The 20,404-nt window shown below is 42.0% G+C and overlaps 1 protein-coding gene across 5 annotated transcripts in view; it reads left to right on the top strand.

The window, feature by feature from the left end:
- NELL1 (neural EGFL like 1) overlaps window positions 1–20,404 on the top strand; it is a 705,231-nt gene that overhangs the window by 650,864 nt on the left and 33,963 nt on the right. For all 5 annotated transcript variants that reach the window (XM_077322024.1, XM_077322027.1, XM_077322026.1 and 2 more), the window contains one exon: window positions 13,791–13,984. In XM_077322024.1, coding sequence (XP_077178139.1) covers window positions 13,791–13,984 — 194 coding nt within the window. The remainder of the gene's footprint in view (window positions 1–13,790; window positions 13,985–20,404) is intronic.

The raw sequence follows: 20,404 nt of genomic DNA, 5'->3' as shown, positions 1-20,404 counted from the left end.
CCAAATATGCAGTGCCCCTTTCAAGCTGCATGTGTCACTAAATGTAAAAGTGAAGTGAGAGAAAAGTCATGGTACTAAAGAATGAGTATTGATATTCCTTAAAATGATTGTCAACTTATTTCTCTTGTCAGAAGTGAGACCACAAGAGAGGAGGCGGAGCCATGGCAGAGAGGAGGCGGAGCCATGGCACTTGGATAGCTCGAATACTTCGAGCTCCTGTTCCACTGAGGGTCAATCACTGCTGTGATTGACAGAATCGGGTTTTGGGTACGCTAACCCAACCATAAATCTTCTCAGGAATTCCTTGTGAATCTCTGGGGCCTCTCTGTTCCGCAGGGAAATTAATCTCCCACTGGAACGTAAGCTCAGTGTGCACAGGGTCCAGCAAGCGCCGTCCGCCATCTTAAAATCTTTTTTCCTTTTCCTCTTTTTTCAACTCTGCAATCTACAAAGCTTATTTTAATCTACAAAGATAATTGGATACCTCCCAGCAAGACCTTCGACTCACCACAACTCCGGAGTGAAAACATCTGGCAGACATCAGATCGAGCCTACAAACAGTGAGTGGGGTTTTCATCGGCACCTTCTTCCCTGGAATGAACTCTCGGCGTGGAGAGTTGCTCTCGCTAATCCAAACAAGCCAGAGTGACAGGATTTATTACCACTGAGGGGGTGAAGCAGCCAAATTCCAAGATATTGAGTCATTAATCAACGCAGAGATGCAAGTGCTTTTCCGCTTCTCCGTCTTTACTTTTCCCCCCGTCTCTGGCTCTGCTTGATGCCACCTCATCATGAGGCAGGCTAATTTTCTTTTCTAAGCGAAGAAGGACTTAAATCAACTCAAACTAATAAGTAACAGCTCTTATTATATCTGTTTTTGGTCTTCGAAGATAAGAGAGATTAGAGCCGTGGAATCTCGCGAGAACTAAGCTCTAGAAACATTCCTTTAATTCAAAACAGACTGTTGCTTTCGTTAGGACTCTGTAGGACCTCTACTGGCTATTTGCAAAATTGCAAATATATTTTGGAAACAACATATGCATAATTGATTAAGTCTAACAAAATTCCAAACCTGGAACATGTTTTCGTTTAAAAAATTTGCATATCTTCTAGATAAACAAACACAAGACCTGAAAGAATCTCTAAATGGTTCACTTAAAAATATGCTCATGGAGTTTAAAGGCATTAAGGAAGAAGTCTCTAACAGGAATGATGAACCAATAGTAGTGGCTGATGATAGCTTTAAACAAGATGGAAAATTACCAGCAGAAGAGGAATCTGAAATTATGGAGATGGAAAAGGGGATGTCAGAGCCTTGCAGCTCAGATAAGGACACCCTACCTGAGAAGATATATAGCCACTCCAAAGCAACAATACACAAGAAAGACATATGGATCTGCGGTGAAAGCAATCGATTGAAAGGAGCTTCATGGAAAAACATCTGTACTGATATTGGAGTCCAGGAGGTACAACTGCTTCAAGATTCATCGATGTATACTTCGAGGGAAAGACTACAACTGTACTTTCCCAGCCAAAGACCAATAGGACAGAACATTAGTCAACGGGAGCCACAAGACGTAATAAGCCTCGAAATGAGACCTCCTTAAGAAGCTTGGGGAATGGAAATGCAACACAGTGGTCGAAATTCCTTTCCTCTTTTACCTCCTGTATGTAGCCATATAGGCAATATAACTAGTTAAGAAGTTAATCTGGGGTCTAAGATCTTTTAAGTAAGCTGAATCTGTATTATTAAACCTAATTTCGCACTGCCTACTAGCTCAAAATCAAAGCATAACTAAAAGGAGACACCTAATGGAATGGGCTTACATTATAGTGTGGGGTTTTAGATTTCCTATGATAGCTGAATTTGAATTATCTAGCATATCTCTGTAGTGACTTTCAGCCTAAATTTAAAGCATAACTAAAAGAAGGTTTCTAACTGAGGAGGTGTAAATATAACTAACGAAAAATCTATTTTATTAATTAATGAAGACTCCATTTTATTATTTCTGGTATTAACAATGTATACTTATACATATTTGTTTCTCTTCTTTCTGTACAATTAAGCAGGCTTATTCTTTTTTTTCCTTTTTCCCTTTTTCTAGTGAAAATGTGGAGGGCTCTAGGACTACGTTAAGTATAAACTGTTTATGATTGTTAAAACTATCAGAAACTATGCAAACAAATGTTGAAATGATGGTAACAAGGTAGACTTCTCTTTTTAAATGTGGTGCAAACGTGAAAAAGTCTATAAAAAGTCTATAAGCTTTGGGTAAAAGTCCATAATACTGTAGCCAGTCTATAATCTTAAATGGAGAGAAGAGGGTTTTTAAGATTGAAACAGGGAACCAAAATGTTTTTCCACAGTGCTTCCTAACCCACATACAGAGCTTCTTCTTCTATGCGACGACGGCAGAAAAACTAGAATTGGCCAAGAAATGGAAAACGTAAGAACTACCCTCGACAGAAGACTGGGTGAATAAACTAGCTGATCTTACCAAGATAGCCAAACTGACACTAAGAGGCCTTTCAAGAACAATGGGGCCCTTACCTGAACTATTTACAAAAGGGATTAAAAATGGGGAACCAAGTGTATCAAATGAAGAGTATAGCTCTCCTTTTCTGTATTAACAATGTAGATTGCATGTATCTCACTGTCTTTAACTCTTCAACTCTGGAAAATAAAATAAAAACTTTCTATAAAAAAAAAAAAAAAAAAGAAGTGAGACCACAAAATCATCATTCCCAGGAAAATTTTAGAATCATAGAATCATAGAGTTGTAAGGGGCCATACAGGCTATCTAGTCCAACCCCCTGCTCAACGCAGGATCAGCCCAAAGCATCCTAAAGCATCCAAGAAAAGTGTGTACCCAACCTTTGCTTGAAGACTGCCATTCTTCTTATTTCTAGGGAATAAGAAGCATTTAATGACAACATTAATAGAAAATGTGGTTCCAATTGCATGCAGAGTGTGGTGGTGATTCTTTCCTTGAAGTCTTTAAAAAAATCAAGCATTTGGGAAGACCTTGTCAGAGCACAAGGGCAAGGATGAAAAGAGTAACTTTCTCCTTCTGTTAGGTTTCATTGTATTATCCTTTCCAAAATGTTTTCCTTTCCCATGATGGCTTGGAAGGGGCAGGTACAAGAAAGCATTATTAATTTGTTTTTAGGGAGGCATTAATGCAGCTTGTTCTAGGATAGAAAAATCAGTAGTTCCATTATTGATGCCATTCTCAACACTGAAGGGTTTAGAGTGCAGAATTTCATTGTTATATCTATGTACCACATTTCAAGGCAATTTTAAATTTCTGAGAGAAAACTGAGGCCTGCTGGGTGCCTGTGGGCCACTCCCATGTCTAACAAAGCTCACAGCCCTACTTCCCTGACAGGGTGAATGTTATGGGAAGAGGAAGGGAAGGTGATATTAAACTGCTTAGAGAAAACTGAGAGCTGATGGGTACCTGCGGGCCCATTCCCAGCCCCACATCCCTCACAGGTTGTCTATTGTGGGGAGATTAATGGAAAAGGTGTTTGTAAACCTCTTTGTGACTCCTTTTGGTAGTAAACAGCAGGGTACAAAAATCCAGCTCTTCTTCTTCTAAGGGGCAACCATGACAGAAGTATGTGGGCACATAACATTATATCAACTGTAAAAAATGGGAGACAGAAGGAGCAGGGCCACAGAACTGGGAGGAACTGGTTGCCATGTAATCTCCCCCTAAGAAGAGTCTCTATTCTGATTTTCCCTTCACATATCTGAAGACATGGCTCTTGAAAGCTCATCTGTAACCACTATGCCACAATTCCCAAAGGTCAGTCCTCTCCCACAATCAACTAACATTCCAAACCACATGTTCTTGATACCCATATCTCTACACCCACGACCTCATTTGTCACCACACCACCACAACCCCCTCTCCTCCTACACACATATTCAATCTCATGCCCTTACAGACTGGACAACCCCTTCCCTTAGTCTTCCCAATGCTAAGCTCTCTCTATCTTAATCACTCTCTTTTTACCTCCCTCTCTCTTTGCTACTCCCCCCTCCCCCTGCTTGCGCACATTGTATCTGCTACAATGGGCTTTAATTCTAATATTAATATAATACTTGTGCATATGCAGTTATTTCTTTCATTTCACCTAATTGCAATAAAAGTCATTTTTAAGTGAATGTGTGTAAGAACAAAGTTTGAGTCCAGTGGCATCTTTAAGACCAACAACATTTTATTTAAGGTATTAGTAGTAAAACCTGTTGCACTCTTAAAGGCAACGGGTACTAGCCGATAGCCTGGTATGGATCTTGCCAGGGGTATCTCACACACACAAACAGCTCACCCCCAGACTGTAAAGATCTGCTCTGTGAGGCAAAAATAGTGCTTTGGGAATTGCCACCAGCCTGCAGCCCTAAGCACTCCAAGTTGGAGGGGTCACCCCCCAAACTCTTGACAGGTATCCCAGAGGCTCTGGCCACCACCTACCAATGAAGAGGGGCTACCTGTCTGCCTGTGCCCCCTGAAGAGCACTTTGCTCTTTGAATCCCAACAGGCTGGCTGTCCCTGGCTTGAAGGAAGTCTGCCTGGTCCTGACCAGGTGCTTTTAGTTCTGGCCCCTACCTGGTAGACTGAGCTCCTGGAAGACCTCCAGGCCCTTATGTAGCTAACTCAGTTCTGCAGGACTGCAAGATGGAGCTCTTCTGCCACATGCTTGGTTGAGGCCAGGATGCAGACATAAATGTCATCTTGGGCCCCATCTCAATGCCAACACCCTTCTACTGGGTAGAGAATAACACCATGGAGTCAATTGCAAAGTATTTTTATTCTGTAGATGAAGCTGTATTTAATTGTTTTCAATTTTTATTCTATGATTTAATCTTGTTATTGTATGTACTGTTGTAAGCTGCCATGGGCCAGCAATGTTAGGAGTGTGGCATTAAAATTGAACTCCTGGTAGGTCCTGGAGTGATGTGGTGGCAGCAGTTCCAGGGGGTGGTCAGATTCCTCTGTGGGCTCTAAAAAGGGGACAGGGGCATGGCAGTTGTGGCAGCACCCAAAATTAACCCAGCAGCCTGAAGTATGTTCCTGGAGTGGCTGCCCATGGCCTGCTTGGGACAGTACCACAATGGGCAGCAGCAGTGACTTCAGGAGGCAGACAGGCCATGAGGCTGGCCTCTTTCAGACAGCAGTCATAGCTGCAGGGGCCAGACAGGCCACGAGATTGGACTCCTTCAGGTCGCAGCTGCAGTTCCCTCGAGCAGCCAGGCTACAAGGCAAGCCTCTCTCAGTCATTGCAGGGGGCATCAGGGTTGCAAGGCCAGCCTTGGCAGTTAGGATGCAGCCTTCTGTGGGCAGCTCTGTGAAGGCTAATCCCCTGCATAGCACTCTCTCATTGTGGGGTTTTTCAACCAACAGAAAAAGAAAGTCTGAGTTGGACAGCAGTCGCCAGACATATCCCTCAGGCTGCCTTATTCCTATTGCTGAAGACATGGCTCTAAAGACATGCCCCCCCCACTGAGGGCCAATCACCTCCGGTTTTAGCAAGTGTGTTATCAGGCCCATACACCAGGTTTTATTAAGAGGGAGATAAGCTTTTGTGTGCATACACACTTTTATTTATTTTATTTTTTTACCTTCCCCTAAAGCAGATGTTGGGCAGTTTACAACAATAAAAGATCAACACATCTTTAGAATGTAGTTAAAAACATGTGTCCCCCCTCACATCCTCTTTAATGTCATCCACCATAGCTAGTTTATTTGTATTACATGTAAAATAGAGCTCTAAAGTTTTACCAAAAATTCAAAACTCTTTATAACTATAGTATTTCATTAGAGCAAATGCCTCTCTCACAGGAAGTAAACAATATTCATTCATTCATTCATTCATTCATTCATTCATTCATTCATTCATTCACTATCCTTATCTGAGTCTTAGGGCAGTTACATGTTAATGTGCTACTTAATTTAAATGTATCAATGTACACTTTAAGATGCTCAATGATTATCACAGAAACTAAAATCAGGAAACCATGTGGAAATCTGGAGGACTGGCAATTCCTGGTATAGTAGGCTAAAATTTTATGGCTAACTCAGTGGTTAAGGCTGTAGTTAGACCTAGTGATATAAACTGAACAAATATCTGTATCTTTGAGAGGTTGGATCCTCTTGAAAAGAAATAAGAGATTGAAGTTTTATTTATAGAAATGTATAATAAATGTAGCCCTTGTGATAATGTGGGATAAACGGTAATGGGAATTACTACTACTACTACTACTTGTAAAGAGCCTCTTGTGGCGCAGAGTGGTAAGGCAGCTGTCTGAAAGCTTTGCCCATGAGTTCGATCCCAGCAGCCGGCTCAAGGTCGACTCAGCCTTCCATCCTTCCGAGGTCGGTAAAATGAGTACCCAGCTTGCTGCTGGGGGGTAAACGGTAATGACTGGGGAAGGCACTGGCAAACCACCCCGCATTGAGTCTGCCATGAAAACGCTGGAGGGCGTCACCCCAAGGGTCAGACTTGACTTGGTGCTTGCACAGGGAATACCTTTACCTTTACTACTACTACTACTACTACTACTACTACTACTAATTATATTTATTGATTGCCACTCCCAGACCAGCTGGCTCGTGGCGGTTTACACAGTATTAAAACCCCACATAAAAATTGATGCAACGCCCCACCCTCCAGATGGCAGACGAAACACAATCTGCAGGATGTCCCGCTGTTCACTCGCTCTCTCCATCCCCATATGCACAACTGATAGCCCTCCAGTAGATAGTTTTCAAGGGAGTTTGGTCCAGCAGATTTTCCTAGACCCATACAGGCTCACATAGAGGCCACACAAACAGGGAGTTCTTTCTGGCTCAGCCTCAGTCAAACGCCTGGCAGAAGAGCTCCATCTTACATGCACTGCAGAATGTTGACAACTCCAGCAGGGCACTTAGCTCTTCTGGGAGCTCATTCCACCAGGTTGGGGACAGGACCGAAAAGGCCCTGGCCCTCATTGAGGCTAGGCATACGTCCAGGGGGCTGGGGACAGCCAGCAAATTCCTGCCTGCAGAGAGAAGAGCCCTGCGAGAGGCATAAGGACTGATTCCTCATCTTTCACCTTTGGCATCAGCTGTACTTAAACTGAGCACAACCACTGGGTAGACAAAACAGCAAGGTAACTACTGGACTGAGACAAACACAGGCCATGTTTATTAGTTAGTAAAATTGATAAAAATATCTTGTGAACAGGCAAATTCTTGTGGTGGTCATATTATTTCTCTATTTCAATATCTACAATGACACCATTTTATTAATCAAAAACTACACAATAGAGAATTTCAATGTGTGATATATTAATCTGAATCTTGTTTATTACAGAATCAAGACAAAATGTAAATATGTAATAAAAAATAATAATCAACTTCCAGCTACATTGAAGAAGTCTTTAGGACATAATATAGAATCAAGAATTGGTTTATTACTTATCATTAATTATTAATTACTTACATTTTACATTTCATTGACACGCATGGTTCAATTTCTACTGCATTTAGAGAGAATATTTGTACGATGCTGTATCAGTGGCATCATTCACCTATAAGGATTGTAAACATTTATAGAATTAGTAATGATCGCTGGTCAACTGAATGCTAATATTTTGCATATTTTGTGGAACTGTGGTAGAGTACAGCATCTTAATTATACATTATCTATTCCAAAACAATCTGCAAACCGCTTAGGGAGTGGTATAAATAATTCGCTGAGCTAAGGGGCGGTGGGCTGAGTCCAGGATAGGAAACAGGGGCCATTGACCCCTTGGTCCCAGACTGACAATAGGAGGGGCCAGTTGGAAGGTGCAAAGTGCCTTCCAATTGGGCCCTCACCAGGACAGACCAGAGTTCCATCCAGTCAGCCCAGCCAGGGGCAATCTGAAGACATTGCTGCCAGTCTGCTCCTGACCGCCACAGGGAGAGGAAGTCAGTAGGGCTGCCAAAGGGGTGCCAGCCCTTTTTGCCCCAAGGTTGTCCTGTCATGTCCAACTGTAAATTGCCTCAGAACACTTACAGAGCTGGCAGGAGGCTGGTGAGTGTGCTCCGTCCCCCTCCCTTCAGGCCTGCTGCAAAGGGGCCTTTAACAGCCCCTGACTGAGGCATTTCCAAGAGCAATGCAAGGGAGCCTCAGGGCATGGGGTGGGCATTCCATTTGAGGAGGCGGATTTCTCCTTCTGCCAAATGGCTGACAGGGAGGCCACAGAAAAGCCCCTTCTCACTAAAAATACTGATCTGGCCAGGGGTGAGACACAGCCAAGCCATGTGCCTTTCTTCTTTGCAACTGTCTGCAGATTTGAGGCCACTGCACAGCGTGCACAGAATAGTGCAGACGAAACTGCATGCTGTTGCAGAGGTTCTTTTTTCTCCTGTTTCATCTGCACAACAACCCTGTGCAGTAGGCCTCAAGTCTTTCAATTCAGCAACAACCTGTGCGGGACACCTTAAATGTTTCTTCTCTACCACAACCCTGTCCAAAGTAGCTCTTTCTGCCTGGGGGGCTGATCTTTATACTATGAAGGTGAGCTGTAATTCCAGGAGCTCTCCAGGCCCCACCTGAAGGTTGGCTACCCCTAGGTTGGAAATATTCCTGGAGTTTTGGAGGCTGGACTTCAAAATCGTACAATGCCTCAGACAGCTTTCAAGGAGGCCGTGGGTATGCTTCTGGGCCCAGGGGAAAGGCTGCGCCGCTATCAGGGAGGGGGAAGGAAGCCTTCCCCCCGGCCCTAAAAGCACACCTAGCACCCATTGTATTTACAAGTACATCGGGCTTGGTCCCTAGTATCAATTAATTGCCTTATTTTTGTTAACAAAAGTTTTGAAATCAGAGTTAAGGCTGCAGAAAATAGCCTGGATAAATAAAGCAAAGAATATATAAGTTGTTAAAATTTATTTTGGAAATCTGAGGATATAGTGAGTGAAGGATCTAAATATTTAAATGTTGTGTTTTGGGGGATTGAAATGGATTCTTAAGATGGCTACTCTATCCAACTCTGTGTGTAATATTGGTATTTTTTATGCATTCATAACTGCAAACATTAGCATAAATGAATGAAAATAAACAAAACCAGTTTTAAAAAAATCTGTTCTACTTCATGATGCATCAGCATGGCCTAAGATACCACCACCTCAATTAATTTCTTCAGTTGGTCTGGAAAACAAACTAGCCCTAAAGGTTGTTAACAGGACTGCTATAATAGAATGCTGACAAGTGGCTCAATGATAGGAGTGAGTAAATGGTGTAATTGGATTGGTCTTAATTTATCAGCACCATTTAAATGAGTTCCACACGATTGTTATAATGATAAAATGGAGAATAGAATGATGCAAGCCACTTTGGGTCCCCATTGGGAAGAAAGGTGGGTTATGAATAAAGTAAAAAAAAATGTAACATTTCTATCATCCCTTTTCAGAATCCTGCTCTAGGTGGCTCACAAGTTTAAAAAAAAACATTAAATTAAGTCATTAAAAATAAGCAGTATAAAAACTATCCATAACACAGGAGTTGATAATAATTATTAAACTAGATTTAAAGCCCAATTTATCTTTAAATAAAATGGGTGCTAGAGGTTCCCTCCCCCGGGGCCGAGATCCAAAGGCTTCTGTGCACCCGGGGCCGGCATGGGTCGCAGAAGCCGGCATCCTCGTCCCCGGGGTGTAGTGCAGAAGGCTTCCGGCGGGCCGGGCTTCTGGTGGTCTTGCAGCCTACCTGTGTTCTGTGGTGGAGGCTCGATAGCATCAGCGAGGCGCGGGGATGGTGGGTCAGCGGCTGCTCGGAGGCGTGCAGATGGCGCCTTTGCTGCGGCTCGCAGCGTGCCGGGAGAGAAGGGGCCGGTCTCCGAGGGGGTAAGGTCTTGTCTGACTGTTTGTGGGTGGTTGGCAGGGCTCAGGGTGGTGTGTGTGGGGGTAGGGTTTAGGGGGGAAGTGCAGGGGAGTCGGTGAAGGGAGAGATGTTGTGGGGGTAGTGAGGGAAGGGAGGGCGTCCCTGCTCCTTTCCCTGCATCAAAGCGTTGTGTATGGCGGTCCCCATAATCAACTTCTGGCAGGAACCTGGCTGCTATATTTTAAACCAAATGAAGTTACCAATTTTCAAAGGCAGCTCCACACAGAGTACATCACAGTAATCTAACTTCAATGTAATCAGAGCATGAACTACTGGCCAGAAATGTATCTTCCTCACCATCGATGAGCTCAAATTTCTTCATTTCATTTCTTAAAAAATTAACATGATATCAAGGGATCTTGTGGGTCCCAGAGCCAGTATGCCCAACAACAAATAATATATAAAACTCTAAAATCCTATAGCAAAGAAAATATGAAAAACTGGCTTAACTAACATTTGAAAATTTGCATCAGAAGACACTGTCCTACAGTCCCAGAGTCAAAGGCTAAAATTCCAATGTTCTCTCTATTGCTGTCCATTGCAGTCTCAGCATATTTGAGGCCTTTAGTCCATCAAAATCCAAGCTAGTTGTCTTCTCAAGGCTCTTAACCCATTATAGTTTTCTGGCCAACCAGCATCAGGTGATGGTGACAATCCAATCAGGAAGTGTTCTTGCTAGAACTCTGTAGAAAATTGCCTCCTCACCCCTGACTCTCCCCCTCGAATCCTATGACTCACAGGTTGTCATGAAGAGCCAATTATTTTTGCCCTTGAATATGATAAGGACCATGTAGGCGGAGAGGTCTAATTAGCAACACCTGCGAGATGGAATAAGTCCATTAACATACACGTTCATCCTTGGGAGGAATCAGAGGTGATTTGCCTCACACATTATCTCAGCTAATTTTCAGCTTTATCTTCTTCCCTCAAAAGAAAGACAAACTGGCTGACATTATACACTGTTTTAACTTTACAGATGGTGATAGCTGGTTCCTGTGCCACATCCCCTATGCCACCTTTCCACCCAAATAGGGCCCCTAAGACATCAAACATTGCCACATTTAAGACATCTACTGTTTTTAATACACACATCAATGATCTATGTGTGCATGCTGTGAAATGTTGATGAAAAAATGTATGAATGATCATATATCATTTTTTGTGAGCCAGGAACTGTTATGTGATCTTACAGCATTCAATTGCTCACACAAATCATATATGTGGCAAGTAAAATAAGCAAGGAAACCAGCTGAGGATAATGTATGGATTGGTTCTTAATGAGATAATAATGTAATCTTAAGATAATAAACTGCTTTTCCTTGATACCACATTCCCCGGAGTCCTTTTTACTCTTGCATTATACTGCACTTTGGGAGTGCCATGATTTCTCCTCCTTTTTCTCTCATGCCTTGCTTCTTGTTCTTGCCAGTAGTTTAGCTCACAAAACAGGTTACAATTTCTGTGATGCTTTGTTTCTTTATAAAACCCAGGACAGGATGTGATCTAGTATTTCTTTCTACTTGGAATAAAATTCACAATATTAAATAACATTTATCCTAGCTATCTGTTTGTAAAAGGTGGCAAAATTATACAGAAGAACTATACAAGAGCGAGCTTAACATCCCTGATGACCACAATGGGGGAGTTACTGACCTGGAGCCAGACATCCTGGAATGTGAAGTCAAATGGGCCTTAGGAAGTCTGAGCAACAATAAAGCTAGTGAGCAACAATAAAGCAACAATAAAGCATTCCAGTTGAACTATTCAAAATCTTAAAGGACGATGCAGTAAAAGTGCTACACTCAATATGCCAGCAAATTTGGAAAACTCAACAATGGCCACAGGATTGGAAAAGGTCAGTTTACATTCCAATCCCAAAGAAGGGCAATGCCAAAGAATGTTCAAACTACCGCACCATTGCACTAATTTCTCATGCTAGCAAAGTTATGCTCAAAATCCTACAAGCTAGGCTCCAGCAATATGTGGACCGAGAACTTCCAGAAGTACAGGCAGGATTTCGAAGAGGCAGAGGAACTAGAGATCAAATTGCCAACATACGCTGGATCATGGAGAAAGCTAGGGAGTACCAGAAGAACGTCTACTTCTGCTTCATTGACTATGCTAAAGCCTTTGATTGTGTGGAGCACAACAAATTGTGGCAAGTTCTTAAAGAGATGGGAATACCAGAGCATCTTATTTGTCTCTTGAGAAATTTATATGCAGGTCAAGAAGCAACAGTGAGAACTGAACATGGAATCACTGACTGGTTCAAAATTGAGAAAGGAGTTCGGCAAGGCTGTATACTATCGCCTTGCCTATTTAACTTGTATGCAGAGCACATCATGAGAAATGCGGGATTAGAGGAGTCACAAATTGGGATCAAGATTGCAGGGAGAAATATCAACAACCTCAGATATGCAGATGATACCACTCTAATGGCAGAAAGTGAAGAGGAACTAAAGAGCCTGTTGATGCGGGTGAAGGAGGAGAGTGCAAAAGTTGGCTTGAAACTCAACATCAAGAAAACAAAGATCATGGCATCCGGCCCTCTCAATTCCTGGCAAATTGAAGGGGAAGAAATGGAGATAGTGACAGATTTTATTTTCCTGGGCTCCAAGATCACTGCAGATGGGGACTGCAGCAAAGAAATTAAAAGACGCTTGCTCCTGGGGAGGAAAGCTATGGCAAATCTAGACAGCATCCTAAAAAGCAGAGACATCACCCTGCCAACAAAAGTGCGTTTAGTCAAGGCTATGGTCTTCCCAGTTGCAATGTATGGCTGCGAAAGTTGGACCATAAGGAAGGCCGAGCGTCAAAGAATTGAGGCTTTTGAACTCTGGTGCTGGAGAAGACTCTTGCGAGTCCCTTGGACTGCAAGGCGAACAAACCAGTCAGTCCTGGAGGAGATCAGCCCTGACTGCTCTTTAGAAGGCCAGATCCTGAAGATGAAACTCAAATATTTTGGCCACCTCATGAGAAGGAAGGACTCCCTGGAGAAGAGCCTAATGCTGGGAGAGATCGAGGGCAAAAGAAGAAGGGGACGACAGAGAATGAGGTGGATGGATGGAGTCACTGAAGCAGTAGGTGCAAACTTAAATGGACTCCGGGGAATGGTAGAGGACAGGAAGGCCTGGAGGATCATTGTCCATGGGGTCGCGATGGGTCGGACACGACTTCGCACCTAACAACAACAACAACAATCTGTTTGTAGTAGGCACATTCGGTCTTAATTATTAAGCATCTAGGGAATACTCTGTAATAGCGATCCCCAACCTGTGGCCCTCAGACCACATGTGGTCCTTCGACTAATTGGAGGTGGGCTGCAAAGGATGCCTTTCCCCCCCCGGCCCTTTACTTCATCCCCCCCTGGCCCTTTACAACACACTTTGGGCGTCATTGTCTCCCATCACTCCCAGATGGGTCTATCTCGTTGCAGAGAAACAAGCTCAGGGTTCCCATTGATTTGTCATTGTCATGAGTTAAAATTTCCATGAAAATAAAATGTTCCTTATGTTCATTGTTGTGGCGTGTCTGTATCTTATTTTGAAGGGATGTTTAAGCATTACCATAGCGATCAGAGAGCATTAGGGCAGTGGTTGAAAGTAGAGGAGTAAACTACCCCCCCCCCACCGGGCCTCAGTAAAAGGAGTTGAGTGGTCCCCGGTGATAAAAAGGTTGGGGACCACTGCTCTATAACACATTGTTGAGTAATGGCAAAACAGAAAGTAAAAATAGCTTACAAATAAATTTCCTTTTGAACTGCAAAATAGTAAGCATGTGAAGACTGACTTATATAATCTACTAACCTTCATCTCCCTTAGGTGAAGCTTATAACAGAGTTTGTTGAAGTTCAATAAATGTTCTGTCTTATGCAGATATTGATGAATGTGCCTTACGGACTCACACCTGTTGGAATGATTCAGCCTGTGTGAACCTGGCTGGGGGGTTTGATTGTCTCTGTCCATCTGGACCATCCTGCACTGGTGACTGCCTGCACGAAGGAATCTTGAAACGGAATGGCCAGGTATGGACTCTGAAGCAAGACAGATGCTCTGTTTGCTCCTGTAAGGTAAGTTCCTGTTTGGTTTGCTTTGCACGATATCTAAAGGTCTCTCGTATTTGTTCTGTGAATAACTGAAGGCCTTTGTTTACAAACTGTTTTCCCCTTGTAAAGTCCATTTTGAGAGAACTAAATCCACTATCAAAATAACACTTACTTTAGAAACCCCGTATACCTGTATTTCTAATACAAAATCTCTATTTAAATACATTAGGCTTTTTACGTTGTCATCTCAAAAATTAACACATTCTCTAGTAAACAAAACTGTGGCCATAAAAAAAAAACTGGTCTCAGCGAACAGGGAATGAGTTTTTCCCACTGAAGTAAATAACACAATCTTTTCTGTACAGGGAATAAAACTTTACCAGAACACAGTTCTAGCAGGCAAACAGTCACACCACTGGAAGTTAATGCTTACATGTTAAGACTTACATATTAAGCTTTAGAATTTTGGAACACCTGATGAAATGTTGCTCCAGATTACTTGATGTGAAGTTTAGCCGATGGCATCCAAAGACTGTGAAATGGCAGCCTCCTTTTGTGGAATCCTGTCCCCTAGGTCAGGAGTAGTCAACCTGTGGTCCTCCAGATGTCCATTGACTACAATTCCCATAAGCCTCTGCCAGTGTTTGCTGGCAGGGGCTCATGGGAATTGTAGTCCACGGACATCTGAAGGACCACAGGTTGACTACCCCTGCCCTAGGTGGTCAGTTTGACCTTCTGTTTCAGAGATAATTTTTGTCAGTTGGCTGAGAATCTTCAAGATTTTGATGACAAACTTGCCAACATTGCACTGGAGCAATAAACTGTGTTAATTGTTTCATTTTATTGTTTTGACTGTGTGAGGATTTTGAATGTTTTGAACTGTCTTAATTTATGGCTGAATGCTTTAGAAGTCTGCAGTGCCTGACAACTCTGTAGAAGCCCCTCTAAGTTTATCAAAGGAAACAAATCAGATTCTTATATGACATTGAATTCTATACTATCATTATTAATTATTATTAGTTTTACTGAATTTCACTTTATCATCACAATGATTTAGTGATGCCAAAGACCTGGAGGGAAAAAAATCTTCTTCCTTTTTACAGAGGCTTTTGTGTGTGTGTTAACTACTGTCAAGTTGCTTCTAACTCCTGACAACCCTATGAATTAATGACTTCCTTAACAGCCTTTCACAGGTCAAAGCAGATGAAGTCAAAGACATTAACAAAATGCTTTGTGTGTGTGGGGGGATATGTATATACACATATATTCACTGATAACTTATTTCAAGCTTTTGCTTTCTTCTCTCCATAATAAATCCATTTGATTTGATTTTACCATTTTACTGAGCCAAACTAGCTCATTGCTTGCTTAATGACAAGAAATTCACAGTGCAATCCTAGGCAGGGTTACTCCAGTTTAAGCCTATTGGCTTCAGTGGGTTTAGACGAGAATAATTCTGCATAGGATTAAGCTGTTAACCTTTGAAGGAATTAGAGTGCTGGGATTTCTGTCTGGCAGTCTACTCACCATTAGATTAACCATTGGAAAAGATTGTTCTTCCCATTGGCAACTGAAACCTGTGGATCATTTTATGTTCATAAATATGAATGAATACCTAATGTCCATTTTGTCACATTCTGTGAAGTGTATTTGATTTGATACTTATGCACTAGGTGCTCTACAAATTAGCATTTTTACTTTTAAAAGCATTAAATAGGATAACAAACAAATAATGCAGTGAATATATTTTTGCTTGAAATTATATACAGTTTGTTAATCTTTACAGATAATGTAAATTGATAGTCAGTATTGTTAAATTAATATTTTAAGATAAATTAATATATTTAGCTCCATATTATAAATAGGAAGTTGATACAGAGACTGAACAAGAGCCTGGTGCACTAAGATGTTAACTGAGAACTTCAAAAGTTACTTTAGTCTCTAAGTCACATATTCATAAAACTAGCAACTAATAATCCCCAATAGTTTCCCAATTATCCCCAATAGCGTTTACATACTGGGTTTTATTGAACTATCTCCTGCTTTCAGTAAGCTATCTACTATAGCCCCAAGATCTTTTTTTCTTCTCAGTCGCTGCAAGTTCAGACCTCATTAGCCTATACTTGAGGTTGGGATTTTTGTCCCAACGTGCATCACCTTACACTTACCAACACTGGGGTTTCTTTGCCACATTATTACCCACTCATCCAATATGTGGAGATCCTCCAGGAGCTCTTTACATTTATACTTGGTATTAACCATCCTGAATAATTTTGTGCCATCTGCAACTTTGTCCACTACACTAAGCACCCCTAGTTCCAGATTACAAACAAATTAAATAGTATGTGAGCCAATAGCAACCCTCGTGGTAACCCACTGTTCCATTGAGAGAAGTATCCATTTATTCCTACTCATTGCTTGCTGTCATTTAACCAATTTTTAATATGTAATATATGCATTCCCAGGTCCAGGGGCATCAAGGATCCTAAATCTGACAAATGTGAGTTTCCAAGGCTAATGTGCACAAGAAATCAAAATCTGTTAAAAATATATAAAGTTTATTAAATATGTAAACAACAAATTTGTTTCTAGGCAACATTGTCGGGAAGCAATGAGGAAGAATGACACGGAGAAGGATTTCCTGCGAAAGACCTCTCGAACAGAGGGGAATCCTTTATTTATACATACACGTAAATCATTTCAAATAATCCCGCGAGGTAGCGTGGAGCAAACTGATAGGCTTCAAGTAATCCTGCGAGGTAGCGTGGAGCAAACTGATAGGCTTCAAGTAATCCTTTTTACATATAAGGCAATTGTTGTGCTGTAGTATCCTGATTGGTCTAGGTTAGATGCAGAGGTGCAGCCTCAGAGAGCGTGGTTTGCCAACGCCCTCAGGCCGAATCTCTACATCTCCCCCTTTTTTGTTTTAAGGCAATGATAAGCCCGATACATGTTTCGACGCTGAAAAGTTTCATGGGATTGGCAACACATTACCCATATTTTATCACTGTGATTTTTGGGTGTCCAATTATGAAATGCCGAATTTTTTGCATGACAACAAAAACAGAGACCTGGCATTGTGCGCTGATATCGAAATTGTTGAAAGCGCTTAACTTGTGAAAAGTTCCCTGCAAATAACTTTGATTTGTCTACATTTTGTAATTCAGCCAGCACCATCTCAGGTGAATTAAAGGGAGTGGGGATAAATGACATAGAAGCTACCGACAGACGGGATTCATAGATTAAAGACACATTTTTCCCATGAAATTGAAACATATAAGCAGCATGGCAGACCCAGTGATTAGGCACAGACATATAATGCGGAGTGGCAACCCCACTTGGTAAAAACCCACACATACAACATAACCAAATAACAACAGAATTAAAATGTAAGGCTGTTATAACAGCAGCAAGAAAGTTTTCCAGAGTTTCTGGAAGTCCTTGGTCCTTGAGTTGCTGCTCGGCTTGATCAGACAGGCCCTTTATTGCCCCCCAAGTCACTGGGGGGTTTGGATGTCTTCCCTCCCCGTTTTCTCTTGACCACGGGCTCCATCTCCTGCAGCTGCAGGTTGAACTGAGGAATTGGGTTGCTTAACCCCTGATGCCAACCATTAAGTGCAGGGCGGACACAACAAGCAGGAACCCACCCAGAGGGAAGGGCAACTGCTGCGTAGCCCCAGCCCCAGGTAATCAATGGGACTGGCCCATACCACCTCGGGTCTGGTAAACGACGGTATTGATCCTGGGGCCGAGGAAGAGGGACGTCGGTCTGGAAATGATGCTGAGTCCTAGCTAAAAATTGAGAATTAAAAGAAATAAGATTAAGATGATTTAGAGTAAACAAAGTACTTGAAAGCAGGGATTCCTTGTCTAAAAGGGAAATCCCAATTCCCCCTTTTTGTTTTAGTTTGTTGAGCATGCGTTTCAGGGTCCCATTGGCACGCTCTACAATAGCTTGACCCGTGGAATTATAGGGAATTCCAAAGACATGTTTGATGTTCCATTGCACACAAAATTGAGCGAATGCTGTGGAGCAATAAGCGGGACCATTATCGGTTTTGAGCGCGGAAGGAGTGTCCATGACCGCCATTGCACGGGTAAGGTGAGCGCGCACATGCTGCTGTGTTTCCCCTTTTTGAGGGGAGGCATATATATAACCAGAATACGTATCAACACAAACATGAACATATTTCCACGGAGAAAACGGGGGAAATTGTGTAACATCCATTTGCCAGATTTGGTTGGCCCCGTACCCACGGGGGTTCACACCAATGGAGGGGTGAGACGCCTGATTAGCGCATAGTGGACATTAGCTTGTACTTCTGCCAAAGGAAGGTGGAATTCCTTGGCTAATGCCTTTGCATTTTGATGATGCAAGGCATGACTCTCAACTGGAGACTGAACAACAAATGAAACAAGAGAATCAGCTCGAGCATTTCCTTCAGTGAGAAAACCAGGAAAAGGCTGATGGCTCCTCACATGAGCTACATACATTGGAGCTGTTCACTGTTACAGTGATTTTTGTACAGCTAAAAACACACTTAATAGTTGTTCATCACATGCTGGAGACAAATATGAATATTCAATTACAGATAAAAGATTACAGAGATACAAACTATCAGAATTTAAATTAAATTAAATAGTTGAGACTCAGAAAGACCAGGGCCAACACTGCTGCTGCCAGTTCCAATCGGTGGCTGATTATCTGCAGACCTGTAAACTTACTGTACCATATACCATCTGGTTGTTGCCAGGTTAAGACTCCTGGTGAGGGAGATCCATCGGTAAACACCGTTAGGCCATCTACTGGGACATCAGTAATAACCCTTTTCAAAGAAAATGACAACTGAAAACGTTAGAAACAAGATAGAGCAAATACTCATTTGGAAGGAAACCTGGAGGCTTAGAGCTTTCATAGTGCTCAAGCATTGGACCAAACAAATTCAAAGAAAGAGAGGGACTCCACGAGGCAGTCTCATCTCCTGTTGAGGGCTGGAATGGCTGGAGCGCCAAGAGAGAGCTAATCTCCACACATTCCAGTGACAAAACAAACGATTGACCTGTGAAAGATTAGGGCTGTCTGATATAAATCAGGTAGCCTGAGTCAAAAACAAAATTGCAGGTTCTCCTTTAAATAGACAACCCAAAAAAATTGACCAAAAGAAAATATTCTAACTGCTAATTACACATTAAAAATTGATGTAATAAAAACTGTGGACACATTCCCCAAAGAGGTTCTGTGCCTTGTTTTTACCCAAAAGGTAGCAAAACATAAAATAAAGACAAAAGGATTTTGTCTTATATAAAAATTTCTACCTCCATCGTAGCCAGGCATTCCCCTGACCTATAAATATTATGCAGCTAGACAGCTCTGACTGATAAAGCTCTATTGAGGCATAGCAGCGTTTCAGTGAGCATACTTCCTAACTGCTGACCAAAAATTTTAAGACAGAACTCCACTCCCCCCCTTCTTCCTTGAAGCGGGGGGGGGGGGGGGTCAGGAAACAAAAGCTAAAGTTCTTCCTGGGCTGTAAACAAAGGATCATTCCTGTGCTACGGAAAACCTTTTAGTTGTGTAGATTAGTGGGTGATAGGTAAGAAAGCAAGATAAGTTTCTAACTAAGCTCCTAGCGTAGGAACTGGAAAAAGAGAGCCTGATTCCAAATCGCTAAACAGCACTCCTGCTACTGCAGCTGGAGGCTCTATCAATTACAGCCAAATTTTAAATTTTAAAATGTCTTTAGGTGGCTAATCATCAAAACCATGAAAACATTATTTGATACATTATATAAGCCAATTGAAAACAACTGAGTAAAACACAGAAATAAGAAAAGAGGTCATTAATGCAAAGCCAAATACAACAGTTCAGTTCTAATCCACTGGCATGTGCAGTGATTGAGAAAAACAAGCAAATCTCTTTGTGAATGGAATACCATCATTTTAGTGTCACAACTGAAAAGATCCTTTCTCAGGCTGCCACCCATCTAACCTCAGAAGGTGAGGGTGCTCGAGCAAGTACCCTAAAATACTAATGCAGATTGTGGTTTAATGCATATCACTTCTAAAAATGCTTGCTTATAAGAACAAGACCATATAAATCTGTAGAGAGATGGAAAAAAACTGTTCTACAAAATCTTTCCAAAGCACGTTGTAGAAGAGAAGAAAGCTGAAAAACTAGAGAAAATGCATACTTCGTAAGAGGAACAGAAATTTTAATAAGGTCAGTTACTAAGAATTAGTGATCCCTGATAAAGATCGTTGCAAGCATCTGGAGAATGAACAATATTCCCGAGGGCTTTACCCTGAGTCAAAAGAAGCTTGGTAGTCACCTATGCCAAAATCCCAGCGAGATTTTATCATGCCTGCAATATCTGGATCATGGCCCAAACCCTGAATAATGCACCTATTTTCTGAAATACAGTTTTCTTTAGCAAATTTCTTGAG

The sequence above is a fragment of the Paroedura picta genome, chromosome 2 (genome assembly GCF_049243985.1).
Source record: "Paroedura picta isolate Pp20150507F chromosome 2, Ppicta_v3.0, whole genome shotgun sequence".
Taxonomy (NCBI): domain Eukaryota; kingdom Metazoa; phylum Chordata; class Lepidosauria; order Squamata; family Gekkonidae; genus Paroedura; species Paroedura picta.
Note: the sequence above shows the minus strand (reverse complement) of the source record. Positions and strands in the feature narration are given on the sequence as shown.